Below are 17400 nucleotides of genomic sequence, written 5' to 3' on the forward strand. Positions count from 1 at the left end.
TAGAAGTATAAACAGATTTATTCAGCATCTTTTACATGGCCAAACAAGTTAAAGCATAGAATTCATCGTGCAAATTGACAATGAATTCACAACATCCAAGTGTAGACTACTTTGAACATTAACATGCTAATGAAACCTAAACAAATTTATCATGGCATTGAACACCAAAAAAGCAAAAAACATGTGCTACTTATTTAATGAAAACTTACTCCGGTAGCTCTGATTTTTCACAACATCCAAGTGTAGACTACTTTGAACATTGGCATGCTAATGAGACCTAAACAAATTTATCATGGCATTGAAAAGCAAAAAAGCAAAAAACATGTGCTACTTATTTAATGAAAACTTACTCTTGTGGCTCTGATTTTTCCAATCTTCAAACCAATGCAATCCATCATCTCTCCAAAATTTTTTAATAACTACAATTATTGTTTTCTAAACACACCACTCTATTCTATTATCAACTTTAAAATTAAGATAAATTTAGATAAGATAATAGGATAGTTGCTCACATACCTCACAAGGAAAACACACCACTCTATTACAACAAAACTGATTATGACAGCGAGATAGTTGCTCACACACCTCACAACTTTACTCCATCTAATGCCGATGGGATTGCCTCGCACGGTTCCTTTGCTCAATGCCTGCACAATATTGAAGAATTGCTTAAACGTCGTCATAAGTCATCGCCATGTCTCCATGTACTCCATACCGCCTATGCAGTTCCAAATTGGGTTGATCCATTAGTGCGGGGATTGAGGTTCCTTGTGATACTTTATGAGCTAAACTTTGCTCATCGGTAGCAATGATAGCAACAACATCGGCTGTAGCACGAGCTTCTTCTTCCTCTATCCTCTACTCCTCCAATAGGTACCTCTCCACTCTTTTCTACTAGACATCGGTGAAGCTGGCCCTTGTTGCCTTCTGGATGCCATGGCTCTCCAAGTGGTTGGTGATGGTAGAACACATCTTTGGCTCTGGCTCAATTTAAAGATGAGCCCAACAGTGAAGGTTATGTAGTCTACAACTCCCTTCTGTGAGTAGGTAGTAAGAGTGTTTGTTACGTCACTTCGCCGTACTGAGTTTCCATGCTATGAACAGTCTGGGAACACATCTTTAACTTCTGAAACACACGTAACTCAAGATTTAGTATTGTCACACTAAACACGTAGATCAAAGCATAGGCCTTCTGTCCTAAGAAAATATTATGCAAGAAAAATTAAGTTTTTTTATTATGGGTATGTAATTATTATAACTAGAGTATAATTATTATGTAATTATTATAAATAGAGTATAATTATTATAAATATAGAATAACATGTGTCTGCGTAATTAAACTATGCAACAAAATTCTCATATATTTTTGTGAAGCACGGTAGAGAGTTTTTAAAAAAATCTCATGCAAGAAAAAATTAAGTTTTTTTTATTGTGGATAAGTAATTATTAAAAATAGAGTATAATTATTATAAATATAGAATATCATGTGTATGCGTAATTAAATTACACAAGAAAATTTATACTTATCTAATTTTAAATTATAATATAAAAAATAAGTTTTTTATTGGGGGTGCGTAATTATTATAAATAGAGTATAATTATTATGAATATAGAGTAAAATTAAGTTTTTGGTATGGTTTTGGTTGATCATGCCAAAAACCATGACAAATAAATGTATGATGTGTTTGTCACGGTTTTTAGCACGGTTTAGGCATGGTCGTGCCAAATGCCATGTAATTCATTGTCAAGGTTTTTAACTGCAAGTATAAATAATCATAAGGAAAACAAAAGATTAAAGAAAGGGTTTAAGCTCTAGTTGAAAGATTACATCTTAAATTAAAACAGTATGAATATATATATATATATATATATATATACATATATAAAAATCTACTCAATTTAATTCATGCATGCAGGCTTTTAAGTATATATATATATATATATATATATATATATATATATATATATATATATATATATATATATATATAAGTATACATATATATATAAATTTTCAGAAAATAACACATGAAGCTATTGCCATTCAACTAAATACATATATTATGAAATTTTGCAGAAGCATTATGCTTAAAACGATTAATGAAAAGTCAAGACTCAAAGATATAACCCATTAATCAAAGATATATAACACATGAAGCTATTGTCATGATTTTTTTTTGTATTCAAGACTCAAAGATATAATCCATTAATCAGTTGAGAAAACAAAATTGAAATAATAATAATAAAATACAAATTCCTAAACAATCAGGATTATGAAATTCTGCAGAAGCATTATGCTTAAAACGATTTCAACATGGGTTTAGTTAATGATGCGGGCCGTATTGAGGAGATGGCATGCACGTTCATGCGGAAGTGGGACTCGAAGTGACTGAAGGGTATTTTAGTAATTCGCTGGGCGGGCGGTGGAGTTTTTGGGTTTCTTGGGCCTAGTCTGATGGGAAACGGGCCAACGAACACAAGTCACAGTTTGCCGCGCAAACTCGTGAGTCATGCATGATTTCAGCCAAATTCCATCGTTTAGGCCTCGAAAATCCTGATTTTGCTATTTTTAGTAATAATTGATTTCGCTATTAATTTGGCTAGAAATCTCTGATTTGTAAGCCGTTTATGGCGTTAGCCTTTATTTTTGTTAACTCTTTTATTTCTTGCCGGTATTTAAAAATTTACCATTTTTGGTATATTTTCGAATTATCTCTGTTTTAGGATTATTTTCATATTTTTGATTTTTTACTATTTAATGTAAGCCTATGGGCGAGAGTAAGGGCAGTTTTGTAATAGTTATTCTCTTGAGTAATAAAATTTACTCTCTTTTCCAATTCCTGGCTATCTTTGATCAACAGGTTTTGAAGACTTGTACTGGGTATTCGTGCGCGAATCAACAGTTCGAGTATACCGCTGCATCAGTTTAGTTACACTAAGCAAGATTAACAAGGATTAACTTTACTTAGTGGGATATGGGTTAAATTATAAATTCCCAGTTTTTGATTTAAGAACACAACAACCTACAAGCACAAACATAATACTCAAACATATAACAAGCCGGTAAGCATACACCTGACTTGCAACCCAAAAAAATATACAAGCATAAGTTTAAGATCATCAACAAAGCATGAGAAAGGCAGCATGCTACAACACATAAAGATCAACATGCTCAAACTAAGGAGACAAACATTAAGACACACTAACATTAAACCAACTCAAGACATCAGACAAGCAGTACAAGAAAAACTCCAAGCAAGCAAGAAGCATGTTGCTCTCCACCAAGCTTCATCCACAAGCAAGAAACACCTACCTCTACTCTCTCCGAGGATCCACTGGTGAAGAGAATCTCCCTCCGTCTCCAAGCTTCAAGAGAAGAAAAACTGGAAATTCTGCCTCCTGAAAATGCCAACAACAAGCAAGCTTTGAGCTGCTCCCAAGGAAAGAAGAAGAAAAAGAATACTAGGAGAAGGAGTTGTTCTCAATAAAAGCTCTTCCACCAACCCTGATAAGACCGGAATTCATGGGTAACCTAACAGAGGGTCACAGGTAGGATGACAGAGAGTCACGGGCTCCACTTCCTGAGAAAAAAATCAGGATGCTCTAGTCAAACTTGGTCAAAGAACCAAGCTGGTGGACATTAAACACATGTTAGGGATAGTGAGAAAATGAGCTCTATAACACCTGTACTTTTCACCTATGTGAGGTAGGATTGGAACTAGTCTTCTCGGTGGGACAAATGTCTATATAGGAGACATAATATCAATAGGACGAACAATCATTGACAATAAATTTAGATTTTAAAAAAATTGCACCAATATTTGTAAAGATAAAAATGTATCAAAAGAGAGAATTCTAGAGTTTATAATGCATGTTTTCTTTTACTTAGTTTAGTATTATCACTTGCCATGTTGAAAGTGTTAGCGGGGTTTGAGATCTTTTTCATCTCATTCACCATTTGTTGTAATCTTATCCAAAGTTTGGGATTAGGTTTATATGGACTTGAAGTAGTGTGACATGTTTTCGTCTGTCCGTGTGAGAGAGTGGGTGATATGCATGTTTGAATAAAGTAGCTAGGTCACCCCACCATTTTAAAAATTGCATTAAAAAAAAATATATAGAATTAAACTTGTGCATCATGTTTAATAAAATCTGTTGCCAATTATCTTTAGTTATTTTTATAATCTATATTAATTACCAAAACAAAAACTTGATCTCTATATATACTAGACTAATAATTATGGGCTAAGAATTTTTCATTTGGACTCGTACCATCTAGCCCATTCCCGAAGATATTTGGCTTGATTTAAAAAAAAAATGTAAATAAATGTTTTTTTTGCATAAGTAGTTAATTTTTTTAATTAAATTAGTAAGTTTTCTGTTTTCCAAGTTAATCTACAGAACACTGTATATATATATATTTATTTATTTTTGCAGATGTTATTGTCCTTAGGAATTTTTTTTTTTAAATTTAGTTTGCATTTTTAGAAAGGAAAAACAACAACACAAGAGTTACCGATTTTTGCATTTTTTTATAAGATAATTAATACTTAAAGATAAGTTGATCAATATTTAATTTTTTATAATTATAAAAATAAGTTAATCTAGCAGGTCTTCTAAGTTGAACTTGTGAGGGATGAAAAATGATTGATTTTTTATATATAATATTGTTCATAAAATATACTAATAATATTTTCAGAAACATTAAATATTGAGAAAGAAAATAGTGATATCGAAGAGTGCAAACATTATTAAACAAAACCTCATGCTCATCATTATATATATATATATATATATATATGGATGTGCAAATATAGTAAGATGGGATCAAAAACACTCATGAGACATCACCAAATGAACAACTGAAAATTAATATTAAAAAATTAACTCCAACTAAAATTTAGTCCTTACCATAATAAAAAAAAAATGAGTACATATCTAAATAATATGAATCAAATGAAATAAGAAAAAAAAACCCTGATAATTAATTCAACTTCAAGCAGTAGGATAAGAAGCAGCCATGGCAATGCCACACATGCCACGTAGATCAGCAATATCCCTCTTCATCCTCACATATCCTTTCTCCCCCCAACTTTCTCCCCATGAGTTCTTCACAATCCAATACTTAGTACCATTACTAGTAACCCCATAACCAACAGCAGCCACTCCATGATCAAGTAAGTTACCACAGCCTTTATCTGAGAAAACACCACCACTGTAAAACTGGAAAGAACCACCAGCATCAATAGCAACTGAGACAGGTTGGTTAGCCACAGCCTTGAGCAAGTCTGCTTCACTGTTTGCAGGCACATCCTCATAGCTCTTAATGGTAGCAGCGTGTGAAGCCGCTTTCTTGGTGTCACAAGAATCATCTGCTCCTGTATAAGGATACTTATCTTCGGTGTTTAGACCACCATTGTTGATAATAAACTTAAATGCCTCATCCATTAGCCCACCTTTGCATCCTTGGTCGCCACCCTTGATATCACAGTCCACAAGCTCTTGCTCCGACAAGGAGATCAACTTACCTGTGCTCAACATTGCCGCTCCTTCCATCGATGCCACCGCAGAGAATGCCCAACAAGATCCTGTTATTTTTATTAATATTTGTCATTGATATTGATGGAAAAATTAAGTTCTCTATCATGTAAAATTTATATATATATATATATATATATGAGTTAATTAATTACCGCATTGGCCTTGATCTTTGATGGGAGTGACAGCACCCTTGGTTCTCCAGTCCACAGATTCAGGAGCATCAGTGAAGTTTGCATACTTGAAAGAGGTCTTGCTGGCTTTATTGTTAGAACTGAAAGGCTTGAAACCAGTGTGCATGGCTCTGAACTCTTGGTTGGTAAGATCTGCAAACTGGTTAATGCCGAGTTCAAACGTGTGATTCCCGGCTGCATTGAAGGACTCAATGAACTGGACATTGGACATGAAAATCTCAAAACGATGGAGTTTCTCTTCGGTAGTTTTGTACGTTCGGCCGTACTCAACCATCCACTGCTCATATTTCTCGGCCATGGAGCGTTCAGTACTCTTGAGTACTCTTGAGGATGCAACCATGGAAGAAGAGATGGTGAGGATGAAGAAGGAGAGGAATAGAGACATGTTTGAAGCCATGAGTGATGATATATGGTATGAGATTTGGGATGGTTGAGTGAGTTGAGAGGTTGTGTTGAGGGTTAGGGTTTATATAGGTGTGTTGGAGGTGGTGCGGGAGTGATGAGGTGGTGTAGGTTGAGAGGGTCACATGGAGTTTAGTCTGGCGTAGAGTATGGATTGAGAATGACTAGCTCTTAATGCATGGTGGAGTCTTCTAATTATATTTAAGGTTGTGTTTTTATTCTGGCATGGATGCGTGTTGCATGGATTGAGAAGCGTTTACGTGGTTAGATCTATTAGGTTGCCGGGTTTTATGGGGAAAACCTAGTCCTTAATAATGTGTTTAATTATGCCTTAGAATTAGGCAAGTTTGGAGTTGTGTTTGAAAAACAGACATACACACGCACTAAGCGCGTGTAATTTACATGCATTCAATTTTATAAATTCAAATATAAAGTATTTGTAGTAAGAATAATTTGTAAGTGTGTGTTTGTGCGCGTGTGTAAATGGGGAATATTAAATTTTAATTGTAACTGTGAGAAAAAAAAATGGATACATGGCAACTCGTTGTTCAGTATTTACGATTATATAGAATCATTATTTGTATTGATAGATATTAAAAAACAAGTGTTTTTTTTTTTCATTTTAGAAATTTAAATATGCATATATATATAATATTTAATGCACTTTTATTTTTTTGAAAAAAATATTGTTCTCAATGTTGTCGCCGTTGATCTCCTTCAATTGTAACGGATTTAGCAAATTAGAATTTTTTTTTTCACATTTCACCGAGTATGAATCATTCTTGAAAGGCATTTTAATTTCGGGCTTGCTTTTCATAAAAAAGCTAACGTATTACTAAGAGATGCTAGATTGATCCACCATTTTCTAATTTAATAGTAAAGCACACAGAGACATTTAACCCAACCTGTTTCTCGAATGTGCAAAACCCTATCTCACAGTGCTCAAATTTGAATTACTACGGCTGCTAGCCCTAGCAATAGTTTTTTTGAACTTTATGGTTGTCTATCCACAATGTTAACTAAGGGTGAATATCAAGACTTGACATTGGGACAAAAATGAGAATTTCTCAATTAAATTCTTTTACAATTTCTTGAATGACGGTGGGCTTAAATGCTCCTTAGCAAATCCCTATGGAAAAGGGCCTATACTCTCAAAATTAAAATCCTTAACTGACTAGCCTTGGACAACAAGAATTAAAATATGAATAATTTGGCAAAAATGTGGTTATGACAAAATTTCCATGGCTACTTGTGTACTCTGCCATGCAGCGGTGGAAACAGTGGACCACTTACTCCTAAATTGTCTGTTCACATCTAGGATCTGAGCGAACTACTCTGCTTTACTCAATGATCCCAAACACTCCAACTACCCTCAAGGATGTTTGGTCCTCCCGGCCAGTGGACTGATAGTGCATTAGGTTTATGTGGTCTAGGAAACCACCTTATTCGAGTGATCTGTTGGAATATTTGGATCAAATTGAAATAATCATATTTTCTTTTGCATAGGATTACCACATCTTTAGTTTATCTACAAAATTAATCATACGCTTATTGTTTGGATAAATGGAACACCAAACTTTCATAAGATTAAATTGGAGGAATCACTTCCATCGATTAAAAGAAGCATCAACTACGTGAGACTTTTGGTTTTTGCTTCCAAATGACCCAACAACTCCCAGAACAATCCTAGCAATCTAGATGTTTGATGGTTGCCTTATGCGCTTTGAATTTTTAGTTATGTGTAGTTTTTCTATCCACCACTAGTGGATGTATAGTTTCCTTCATGTTTTATTTTCTCCTTCTCAGTATGTTTTAATCTTAGACTTTTGCAATGGCTTTCGTTCTTGTTATGCTATATATATATTGTTAAAAGTAGTTTGCTATATATATATATATATATATAATGGGGTTTATTTTTCAAAAATAAATCAAAATAATTTTTTGGGGTTCTATAAGAGTGCCCTTATCTATGTAAATATATGAAAATAATTTTACATAACTATTGTTGGAAGCAATACTGGAAAGTACAAAAAAAGGCCAGTAATAAAAAAGATTTTAAAATATTCTTATTTTTGAGGATATGATATTAGAAGATACATCCGAAATGTTGATTTTATAAAAAAAATCGCTCTCTCACGTACAAGGCTTTAATGATGGTCTTCTCTCAATATTCCAGTTCCTCCTCATATATCTCTGCTTCACCGGTGAGTGTTGTTTAAGCTATAAATCTATTCTTTTTGTCTTTAATTAGTATTACCTAAAGAAACCATCAAAGAAAAACCAAGGAATATATATATATATATATAAAGTAGTAGCTTTTATAATGGATATATTTATAATTCTCCATCGGGGCATACTTAATTTTTTTTCTTAAATGAAGAGTATGTATATGTAGATTAGTTTTAATAATGCTCATAAACTCAAACTTCAGTTTAGAAAGAATTCAAAAGTAAATTATAAAAAATATTAGCTTCATGAATGTGAATCAGATTACAAACCATGTCAAATATATAATTTTTTAAAATTTTTTTTTTAATTTTGTGCCAAATACCGTGCCAAATATACAAATATAATAATTTTACACAACGGTGCCAAATGTAGTGCAAGACATATTTTTTTTTAAAAAAAATTAATTTATTAATACCGTGTTAAATACCGTGGCAAAAACCCAAATATATTATTATATTAATACAGTGCTAAGTGTCGTGGCAAAATATAAATATAATAGTATATTAATACCGTGCCAAAAATATAAATATAATAATATATTACTATTGCGCCAGATACTGTGCCAAAAATACAAATACAATAATTTATTAATATGGTGCCAAACATAGTGCCAAAAATATAAATACAATAATAATATTAATATCGTGCCAAATACTGTGCTAAAGACAAATATAATAATATATTAATACCATGCCAATTGTCATGCCTAAAATACAAATATATTAATTTATTAATACTATGGCAAAAAAAAATATAATAATTTAATAATACTGTACCAAATACAATACTAAATATCTAAATACAATAATTTATTAAGACCGTAACAAAAATACAAATATATTAATTTATTAGTATTTTAATTAGTTAAGTTTATACTCCCTCCGTTTTTTTTACTTGTCATGTTTTGGAGCTCATCTTTGTTCCTTTTTACTTGTCACATTAGAAAATTTGTGCATCATTAAATATTTTTTTTTCAAATTTACCCTTTAATTTAATCTACTTATACAATTTTTAATAAATCACAATCAACTAAACATTAAATTATACTTCACTTGGTAGAGTTTTTAATAGAGGTAGTTTTTGAAAAGTCATGAATTTTTTTAATAAAATATAGGTAACCAACTAACTTTAACCAACTTTTCTTAATCGGTGTGAATTAGGTAAATGTGACAAGCAAAAAGGAATGGAATGAGTATACTAAAAATAATTAATACAATAGGTAGTTTGGTAGCTACCCTTAATTAATTCATTAAATATGATTGAGGGTAACCAATCATGATTAGGTCCATATCATTGTCCATAATTAGGACTAACTCTTTCTAAAACCATCTTAAAAAATGGTCACAACTTCATCACATTCACCTCCACCCTCACTTTCTTCATCACCTCTTTCACAAGCACCAACACCACCATCGGCAATCACCGCCGATCTCACCACCATGGTCACCTCCGTCCCCCCCTACAACCCCATAATCCCTCAACAACCTTTGTGGATCCAACATCTCCACACTCCCCACCATCAATGTCATCCTCCCCGCTGCCAAACCCTCGATCTGGATCATCTCCTTCAGTTGCGGCACCGTCCCTCTGCACTCACCACCTAACCAAACACAAAAACACACACATACACTCACAACCAAGCAAGAAAGTAAGCAAATGAATGCACAAAATAGACCCTAAGTCTAAATGCAATGCAACCGTATTAGAGGCTTAGGATTAGCTCAAAATTGGGTTCAAAGATTTCCAAAGAGTTCCTAAGGGCACTGGCTTCAATCTAAACCAAGGAGACAAGGAAATGAAGGAAATTTACACGTGCTACAATTGTCGAGCTACAGTATGACTGTTTCCTATAAAAGAATGGTTCAAGGATATAACAATCTTGAAAGAAAATGGAGTGCAAACACTCCTCTCAAGTTTCTAGCGCTAAAAAAGCAAGAATGGAGAACAAGGAACAAGCTTTTACAAGCTCATAACCAAACCCTAGATCTATCATTCACCTCCAAACCCTAAGGCGGAACAAGGAGTAAAACAAGGAGTAAAACAAGAAGGATGAGGGTGTTTACCTCAAGCTTCCAAGAAGGAAGAATGATAGATAAAGGACTTCAATCTACCAAGAAAGAGATGATCAACTAAGGCTCTCTTCTCATCCAAGGGAGGGATGTTAAAAGAATGAGAGGAAAAGAGAAAGAAGAAAGATATTAAAAGGGTTTAGGGTTGGGAAAAAGGCCAAACACAGACATGCTCTCTGAAGCATGTACCGTCGTGCTTCACCCTATGAAATTGCTACAATAACAAGCTACAATACCACTGCTACAATAAGAAAAGCATGGGCATCATTCTCAGAACACTATAGTGTAGACTGAGTCACGGCCGTGTTTAGGGCGTGTTCAAGGCCATGCACTTTATAGTTTGCTGATTTTCACACTGATAAAAGTCCCCACACTTTCTCGTAAGGTGCACAGGTATAAACACCGCCAAAACATAGGTGTGCTAGTCTTTCTAGACTGAAAAATTCCAAAAAGACTATTCTATAATCGTGTACTCTCCAGACTAAAAAAACCCTTCAGAGTATACCTAGAAAGGAAGACAAAATCAAAGAAAGAGGTCTCTAGTATCATAGAAAACTCCCTCCATGCTTTGCTGCTTCGAAGTGCTAGTGAATCTTTCACCAATCTTCCAAAAACACCGCCGAGATCTCTCCTCAATGGCTTCAATGATGCCCTAGATTATAGATGAAGCCCTTGAAGTCATTGGATTTCTTGGGAAATGCTTGGGGGTCTTTCTCCCTTTCTTCTTTTGCTCGGCTAGCAAAAGATTGACCCAAAACACTCACTAAAATCTTTTATACCTAACCCCTTTTAGGTAGATTACGGGAGTAAAAACAAGATCATAAGGAGCTGGAGATGGTGGGTCGTGTGCCTTACGAGCATCTTACGGCCATAAACTCTGATTGTATGGTTTTCTGTCTTGGTGTTACAATTCAGCTTACGATCATAAGTGTTGGACCGTAAACTTTTTAAAATGACGCTTGCGACCTCCATTACGGGCGTATGTACAGCTCCCCCAAAACTTCTCTAGATGAACCTTACGTCCTAGTTTACCGGCATAAGTCATGTCCGTAAGTCCCTTTGTCTGAGAATTATATATACTCGTGCTTATGAGCATAAATATGCCCACAAGGTTCTCTGGATGAGTCTTAGGGCCGTAAGGGGGTTGTAAGGTGTTTTGTTTGGCTTGTTCCCTCGTGTTTTTTATGTTGAGAGAGCTTTATTTATTTATTTTTGGTTCAACATTGCTTCTTTTAGCTCCCTCTTATATTATTAATTGTCCATGACCTGAAATCAAATTTTACACCATGTTAAGCATCTTCTTCCAAACAAAGACTCTAATTCATGGCAATTAAATGTATGAAATAATATAAAATTGTGTTTAATTGTACACTTATCACATGCATGCATGGCTTTATGTGAAATGCAAACTGTGATTCATCTTTGATTTATTTGATACCAGTGGGTCTCAAAAATGTCAGACACAGTCCATGCATGAAGCTCTAAAGAAGATTAAAGCAGGTTTATCTATATATAAATTTATATATTGAAGTTATATAATTAATGCTATGATTTCTGACTTTATGGTGTTTAATTATTTGTTGTTAATCAAAATTAATGCTATTAAGGTTCATATCACTGATGTTTACCAATATTGGACAAGTTCCAACTCCAAAATATGGGGTAATTTTTTTGGTGGGGTACCTTATTATGCTCATGCTTCATTTTGAGCTCCTTTTTTCAATTCGTATCAAAATGAGTATTTTATTTTAATTTGCTTTCACAGGGAGCGCACTGGGGCAATTCCGGTGATTAAATGCTGACGTGTCCACCGGATATATGACGTGGAATCCTAATTTCCACTTGACTTGCCCATGTGGAAAGGCTACGTGGACAACTTATCCACGTCATCAAAAGAATGCCACGTGGACACCAGCCCCTTCTTCTCCCCTTCTACTTCTTCTCCTTCTTTTACATTCGCAGAAAAAGCAGAGTTCCCCTTCTTCTTCTTCTTCCTTGAGAAAGCAGAGATATCCTTTCTCCACCACCAAGACTTGTTTGCCATAACCATGACTCCAACCAAAGTTCTCAAAAAACACAATTACCACGAAACCAAGTTACAGAGGCATATGTGTCTCTCTCTTTCTTCTAAACTTGCCATATTCTCAAGTTCTCAACCACTCCCTCATTTTCCATATATTTCATCCTTCCAACCCTTCATTAATTCCTCTTCATCTTCTCCATTATTTCACACACACACACACACACAAGTCTTCATCTTCTCATCTTCATTGATTTTCATCTTCATCTTGTTGATGGACTGTAGTTTAGAAGAAGAAAGGCAAAACACATGGAGGAAAAGCAAGGAGTATTGTTCCTCTTGTGAGTTTGAGTTATAGATGGTAAACAACCCTTCTATGTCGGAACCCAACCTTCTCACCACGGATGAGCTCTTCTCCGACGGTGTTCTTCTTCCTCTTCACATTCTCTCCTCCCATCTCCCACCACTACCACCACCCTTTGATTACGCCCCTCCATCCTTTCCATACCCAGCTCCTCCGCGTCCTCTCCTTCCTCTTCAAAATGCTAAAAAGACATCTTCAGAGTGTCTGATAAGAAGCCAGATGACAAGAAAGGCAAAAAAAATCCAGCTCCAGCTTTGGTGGTGGTGTCAATACCGAGCTCAACATCTATATATGTCCTTTCTCCTGTAGAAACTCCGTCGGCACCGCCATGTCTAGTAGAATAAAGCTGACCTCCATGACTCACAAGTCTAGCAGCGCTCTTTGCTCACGGAGCAACTTCGCTAGCCTAAAATGGACCGCCAGCCCTGTTGGGGGAGAAGAAGAAGAAGAAGAAGAAGAAGAAGAAGAAGAAGAAGAAGAAGGGGCTCGTCCACGTGGCCTTCTTTTGGTGGTGTGAATAAGTTGTCCACGTGGCCTTTCCACTTGTGCAAGTCAAGTGGAAATTAGTATTCCACGTCAGATCTCCGATGGACACGTCAGCATTTAATCACCGGAATAGCTCCAGTGCCCTCCCTGTGAAAGCAAATTAAATTAAAGTACTCATTTTGATACGAATTGAAAAAAAGTGCTCAAATGAAGCACGGGCATAATAAGGTACCCCACCAAAAAAATTACCCCCAAAATATGCATTACAACAAAACTGATTATGACGGCAAGATAGTTGCTCATACACCTCACAACTTTACTCCATCTAACGCCTATGGGATCGCCTCGCACGGTTCCTTTGCTCAATGCCTGCATAATATTGAAGAATTATTTAAGCGTCGTCATAAGTCATCACCATGTCTCCATGTACTCCATACCACCTGTGCAGTTCCAAATTGGGTTGATCCATTGGTGCGGGGCTTGAGGTTCCTTGTGATACTATATGAGCTAAACTTTGCTCATCGGTAGCAATGACAACAACAACAACAGTGGTTGTAGCACGAGCTTCTTCTTCCTCCTCTATCCTCTACTCCTCCAATAGGTACCTCTCCACTCTTTGTCTACTAGACATCGGTGAAGCTGACCCTTGTTGCCGTCTGGATGCCATGGCTCTTTAATTGGTTGGTGATGGTAGAACACATCTTTGGCTCTGGCTCAATTTAAAGATGAGCCCAATAGTGAAGGTCATGTAGTCCACAACTCCCTTCTGTGAGTAGGTAGTAAGAGCATTTGTTAGGTCACTTCACAATACTGAGTTTCCATGCTATGAACAGCCTGGGAACACATCTTTAACTTCTGAAACACACGTAACTCAAGATTTAGTATTGTCACACTAAACATGTAGATTAAAGCATTGGGCCTCTATCTTAACTAGAAGGCCTAAAAGCAAGGCGGAGGAACTATGATGAAGAAGCAAGGCGGGCATTTTGGGAGAATGGTCTAAGGATTTTGTCACGATTTTTAGCACGATCTTAGCCACACTGTGTCAAATAGTATGCCAAATATCATACCAAATAAAGGCATTCCTTGTTTATTTGAAAATTTTTAAATAATCAATTTTAATTATATAAGTTAATTATACTTATCTATTTTAATTTATAATATAAAAAAATTATTAGAAATAGAGTATAATTATTATAAATATAGAATATCATGTGTACAAGTAATTAAATTATGCAAGAAAATTCTCATATATTTTTCTGAAGCATAGTAGAGAGTTTCTAAGAAAATATTATGCAAGAAAAATTTAAGTTTTTTTCATTGTGGGTGCGTAATTATTATAACTAGAGAATAATTATTATGTAATTATTATAAATATAGAATATTATGTGTATAAGTAATTAAATTATGCAACAAAATTCTCATATATTTTTGTGAAGCCTAGTAGAGAGTTTCTAAGAAAATATTATGCAAGAAAAATTTAAGTTTTTTTTTGTTTATTGTGGGTACGTAATTATTATAACTAGAGAATAATTATATTATGTAATTATTATAAATATAGAATATCATGTGTATGCATAATTAAATTATGCAACAAAATTCTCATATATTTTTGTGAAGCACAATAGAGACTTTTTAAAACAAAAATATTATGCAAGAAAAAATCAAGTTTTTTTATTGTGGATAAATAATTATTAAAAATTGAGTATAATTATTATAAATATAGAATATCATGTGTATGCGTAATTAAATTACACAAGAAAATTTATACTTATCTAATTTTAAATTATAATATAAAAAAATAAGTTTTTTATTGGGGGTGCGTAATTATTATAAATAGAGTATAATTATTATGAATATGGAGTAAAATTAAGTTTTTGGTATGGTTTTGGTTGACCGTGTCAAAAACCGTGACAAATAAAGTTTTTGCCACGGTTTATGTATGATCGTGCCAAATGGCACGTAATCCATTGTCATGATTTTTGACATGGTTTTGGCTTGGTCGCTTGGTCGTACTAAAGACCGTGACAAATAAAGGTATGATCTTGTCACAGTTTTTGGCACGATCATGCCTAAACCGTGACAAATGCCATGTACTCCATTGGCATAGTTTTTGGCACAGTTTTGGCTTAGCCGTGCCAAAAATCATGACAAATAAAGGTATGATGAGTTTATCAAAGTTTTGGCATGACCATGCCTTAACCGTGACAAATGTCATGTACTCTATTGGCACAGTTTTGGCTTGGCCGTGCCAAAACCCGTGACAAATAAAGGAATGATATGTTTGTCATGTTTTTTGGCACGGTTTTGGCATTAGTTTTTGTCTAAATTTTAGATCAAAATATAAATGGTACTAAATACCGTGACAAAATTATCACGATTTGGTAACCGTGCCAAATATCGTAACAACTTTGTCACTACCTTTGGTTTCGTGCCAATTTCCGTGATAAATTTGGCACGAAATCAAAACCGTGCCAAATAAATCGTGTCAAATTCCTGTTTTTCTTGTAGTGATTATTAAACTCTAAAATTTTTAATTCATTTTTAATTATTTGAGTCTTTTACATGAACGTTGTTGATGAAGAATTGGAAAGCTTGGGAATCAGAAGCTTCTTCACTAGAATACCAGATCTTAAATGGTACATCTCAATCATATTAATTATATTAATGTCATACTAATTTTTCTGTACTTACATATTATTTTTATTTTCCAAAATTTTGAATTATAAATTTTCATATCTGTCAAGGTTAAAATCTTGAGTGGGTACCCCACTATGCCCGAATATCAAAATGGGTACCACAATATAATTTGTTTCTTTATGGTACCACATTATAATTAGCCTTCACCGAGAGAGTACTGAAGCAATTCCGGTGAGTTTTTACACATGTGGCAGGCAGATTAAACACGTGGCTGGAATCTAGACACATCACTTGCTGACATGGAGTGATAACAGGACTGACTTACGCCATGTCATGGGTTATATCCTAGTCACCATGGCCTTGGTCCTCGTCAGTAACTTAAAGTTGCCAGCTCAGCCGCCCTCTCTTCTTTCCCTTCTCCTCCATCTTCTCCAGCATGCAAGCCAGAACACTAGGGCATCAAAGTTTTGCAAGGTTTAGCCATTGTGCTGATTGAGAACAGCTTCAAGTGCGAGGTTGAGGCTGCATTTTGGGGATGCAACATGGAGGTTGACTGGGTAAGAAGACTTGCAAACGTTAAAGAACCAGAATACCGTAAGTTCTTCTTTTCCTTTAAAGTGCAAGAGTTTCAAGCTTGGATGGCTTCATGTGGTATTCCAAAATTGGGTTGGGGTAGTTTATGTTTAGTTTGGACTTATAATGGAAGCTTGGTCCCACCGATGTGTGTGGGTTCCTAAATTAGGGGAAATTTAGTTGTTGTGAATGGGTTTTTAGTGTTTTGCTTTGGATTTATGGCATCCACGGTTAGGGCTTTTTATGGCTGAAGGGGGGAAATTTAGTTCCTAAAATTTTATTGACAGCCTGATGAAATAGACAATATGATGAAAGTGTTACAAACAATTTCATTAGTTTGGTAAAGGTTTTCAAATCAATGTGCTTTGTAGACATATATGGATCTCTAGATAGGTAGTAGATATGTGTAGATAAGTGTAGATATGTGCTATGTAGAACTATAAAAAAAATATCCATGATTCTGTACTAGTTATTGTTAGGATTATGCCCTCGAATGCCAATGAGGATACTTGTATTAGGGCATTTCATTTGTATTATACATTCTTATTTAGTAGGCATTTATTTTGATGTTCATATAAATCTTGTGATGGCGTTATAATTAGTTTTGAATATCATAGTCCATGTGTATTAAGTTAAAACTTCTACTCTTTGTGGAATAAAGAGGAGAGCACTAAAAGGGTTTGGTACTTATACACTTAAATAGTTCACAAATCGGAGAACCTTTAATTGGGCATTAACGGTTCATAAGGATTTGTATGACATATACTTTGACAAAGAGTGCTAGTTGAACACTATGGAATAGTGGGAGCATATGTCATAAATGCATCATTGGGAATTGGTGTATTCGAACATGACTCGCAACAATCCAATCACATGGGCTTTACT

At 34.7% G+C, this 17400-nt stretch overlaps 1 protein-coding gene across 1 annotated transcript; it reads right to left on the bottom strand.

Annotated features, from left to right (window-relative positions):
• Positions 1 to 4995: 4995 nt before the first annotated feature.
• On the bottom strand, positions 4996 to 6152 carry LOC120250115 (senescence-specific cysteine protease SAG39-like). Its single transcript, XM_039258895.1, has 2 exons — positions 5694 to 6152; positions 4996 to 5588 (listed from the first exon to the last, which is right to left on the bottom strand). Exons 1-2 carry the CDS (start codon positions 6127 to 6129, stop codon positions 4996 to 4998), a joined length of 1029 nt encoding a protein of 342 aa, XP_039114829.1. The 5' UTR covers positions 6130 to 6152.
• Positions 6153 to 17400: the final 11248 nt, after the last annotated feature.

The sequence above is a fragment of the Dioscorea cayenensis genome, chromosome 19, assembly GCF_009730915.1.
Source record: "Dioscorea cayenensis subsp. rotundata cultivar TDr96_F1 chromosome 19, TDr96_F1_v2_PseudoChromosome.rev07_lg8_w22 25.fasta, whole genome shotgun sequence".
NCBI lineage: Eukaryota > Viridiplantae > Streptophyta > Magnoliopsida > Dioscoreales > Dioscoreaceae > Dioscorea > Dioscorea cayenensis.

Bases quoted from the DNA above. Each gene is read 5' to 3' on its own strand.
- LOC120250115 (XM_039258895.1), bottom strand. From the start codon at position 6,129: ATGGCTTCAAACATGTCTCTATTCCTCTCCTTCTTCATCCTCACCATC. The intron at 5,589-5,693 runs GTAATTAATTAA...TAAAAATAACAG, and splicing joins CAAAGATCAAGGCCAATGCG to GATCTTGTTGGGCATTCTCT.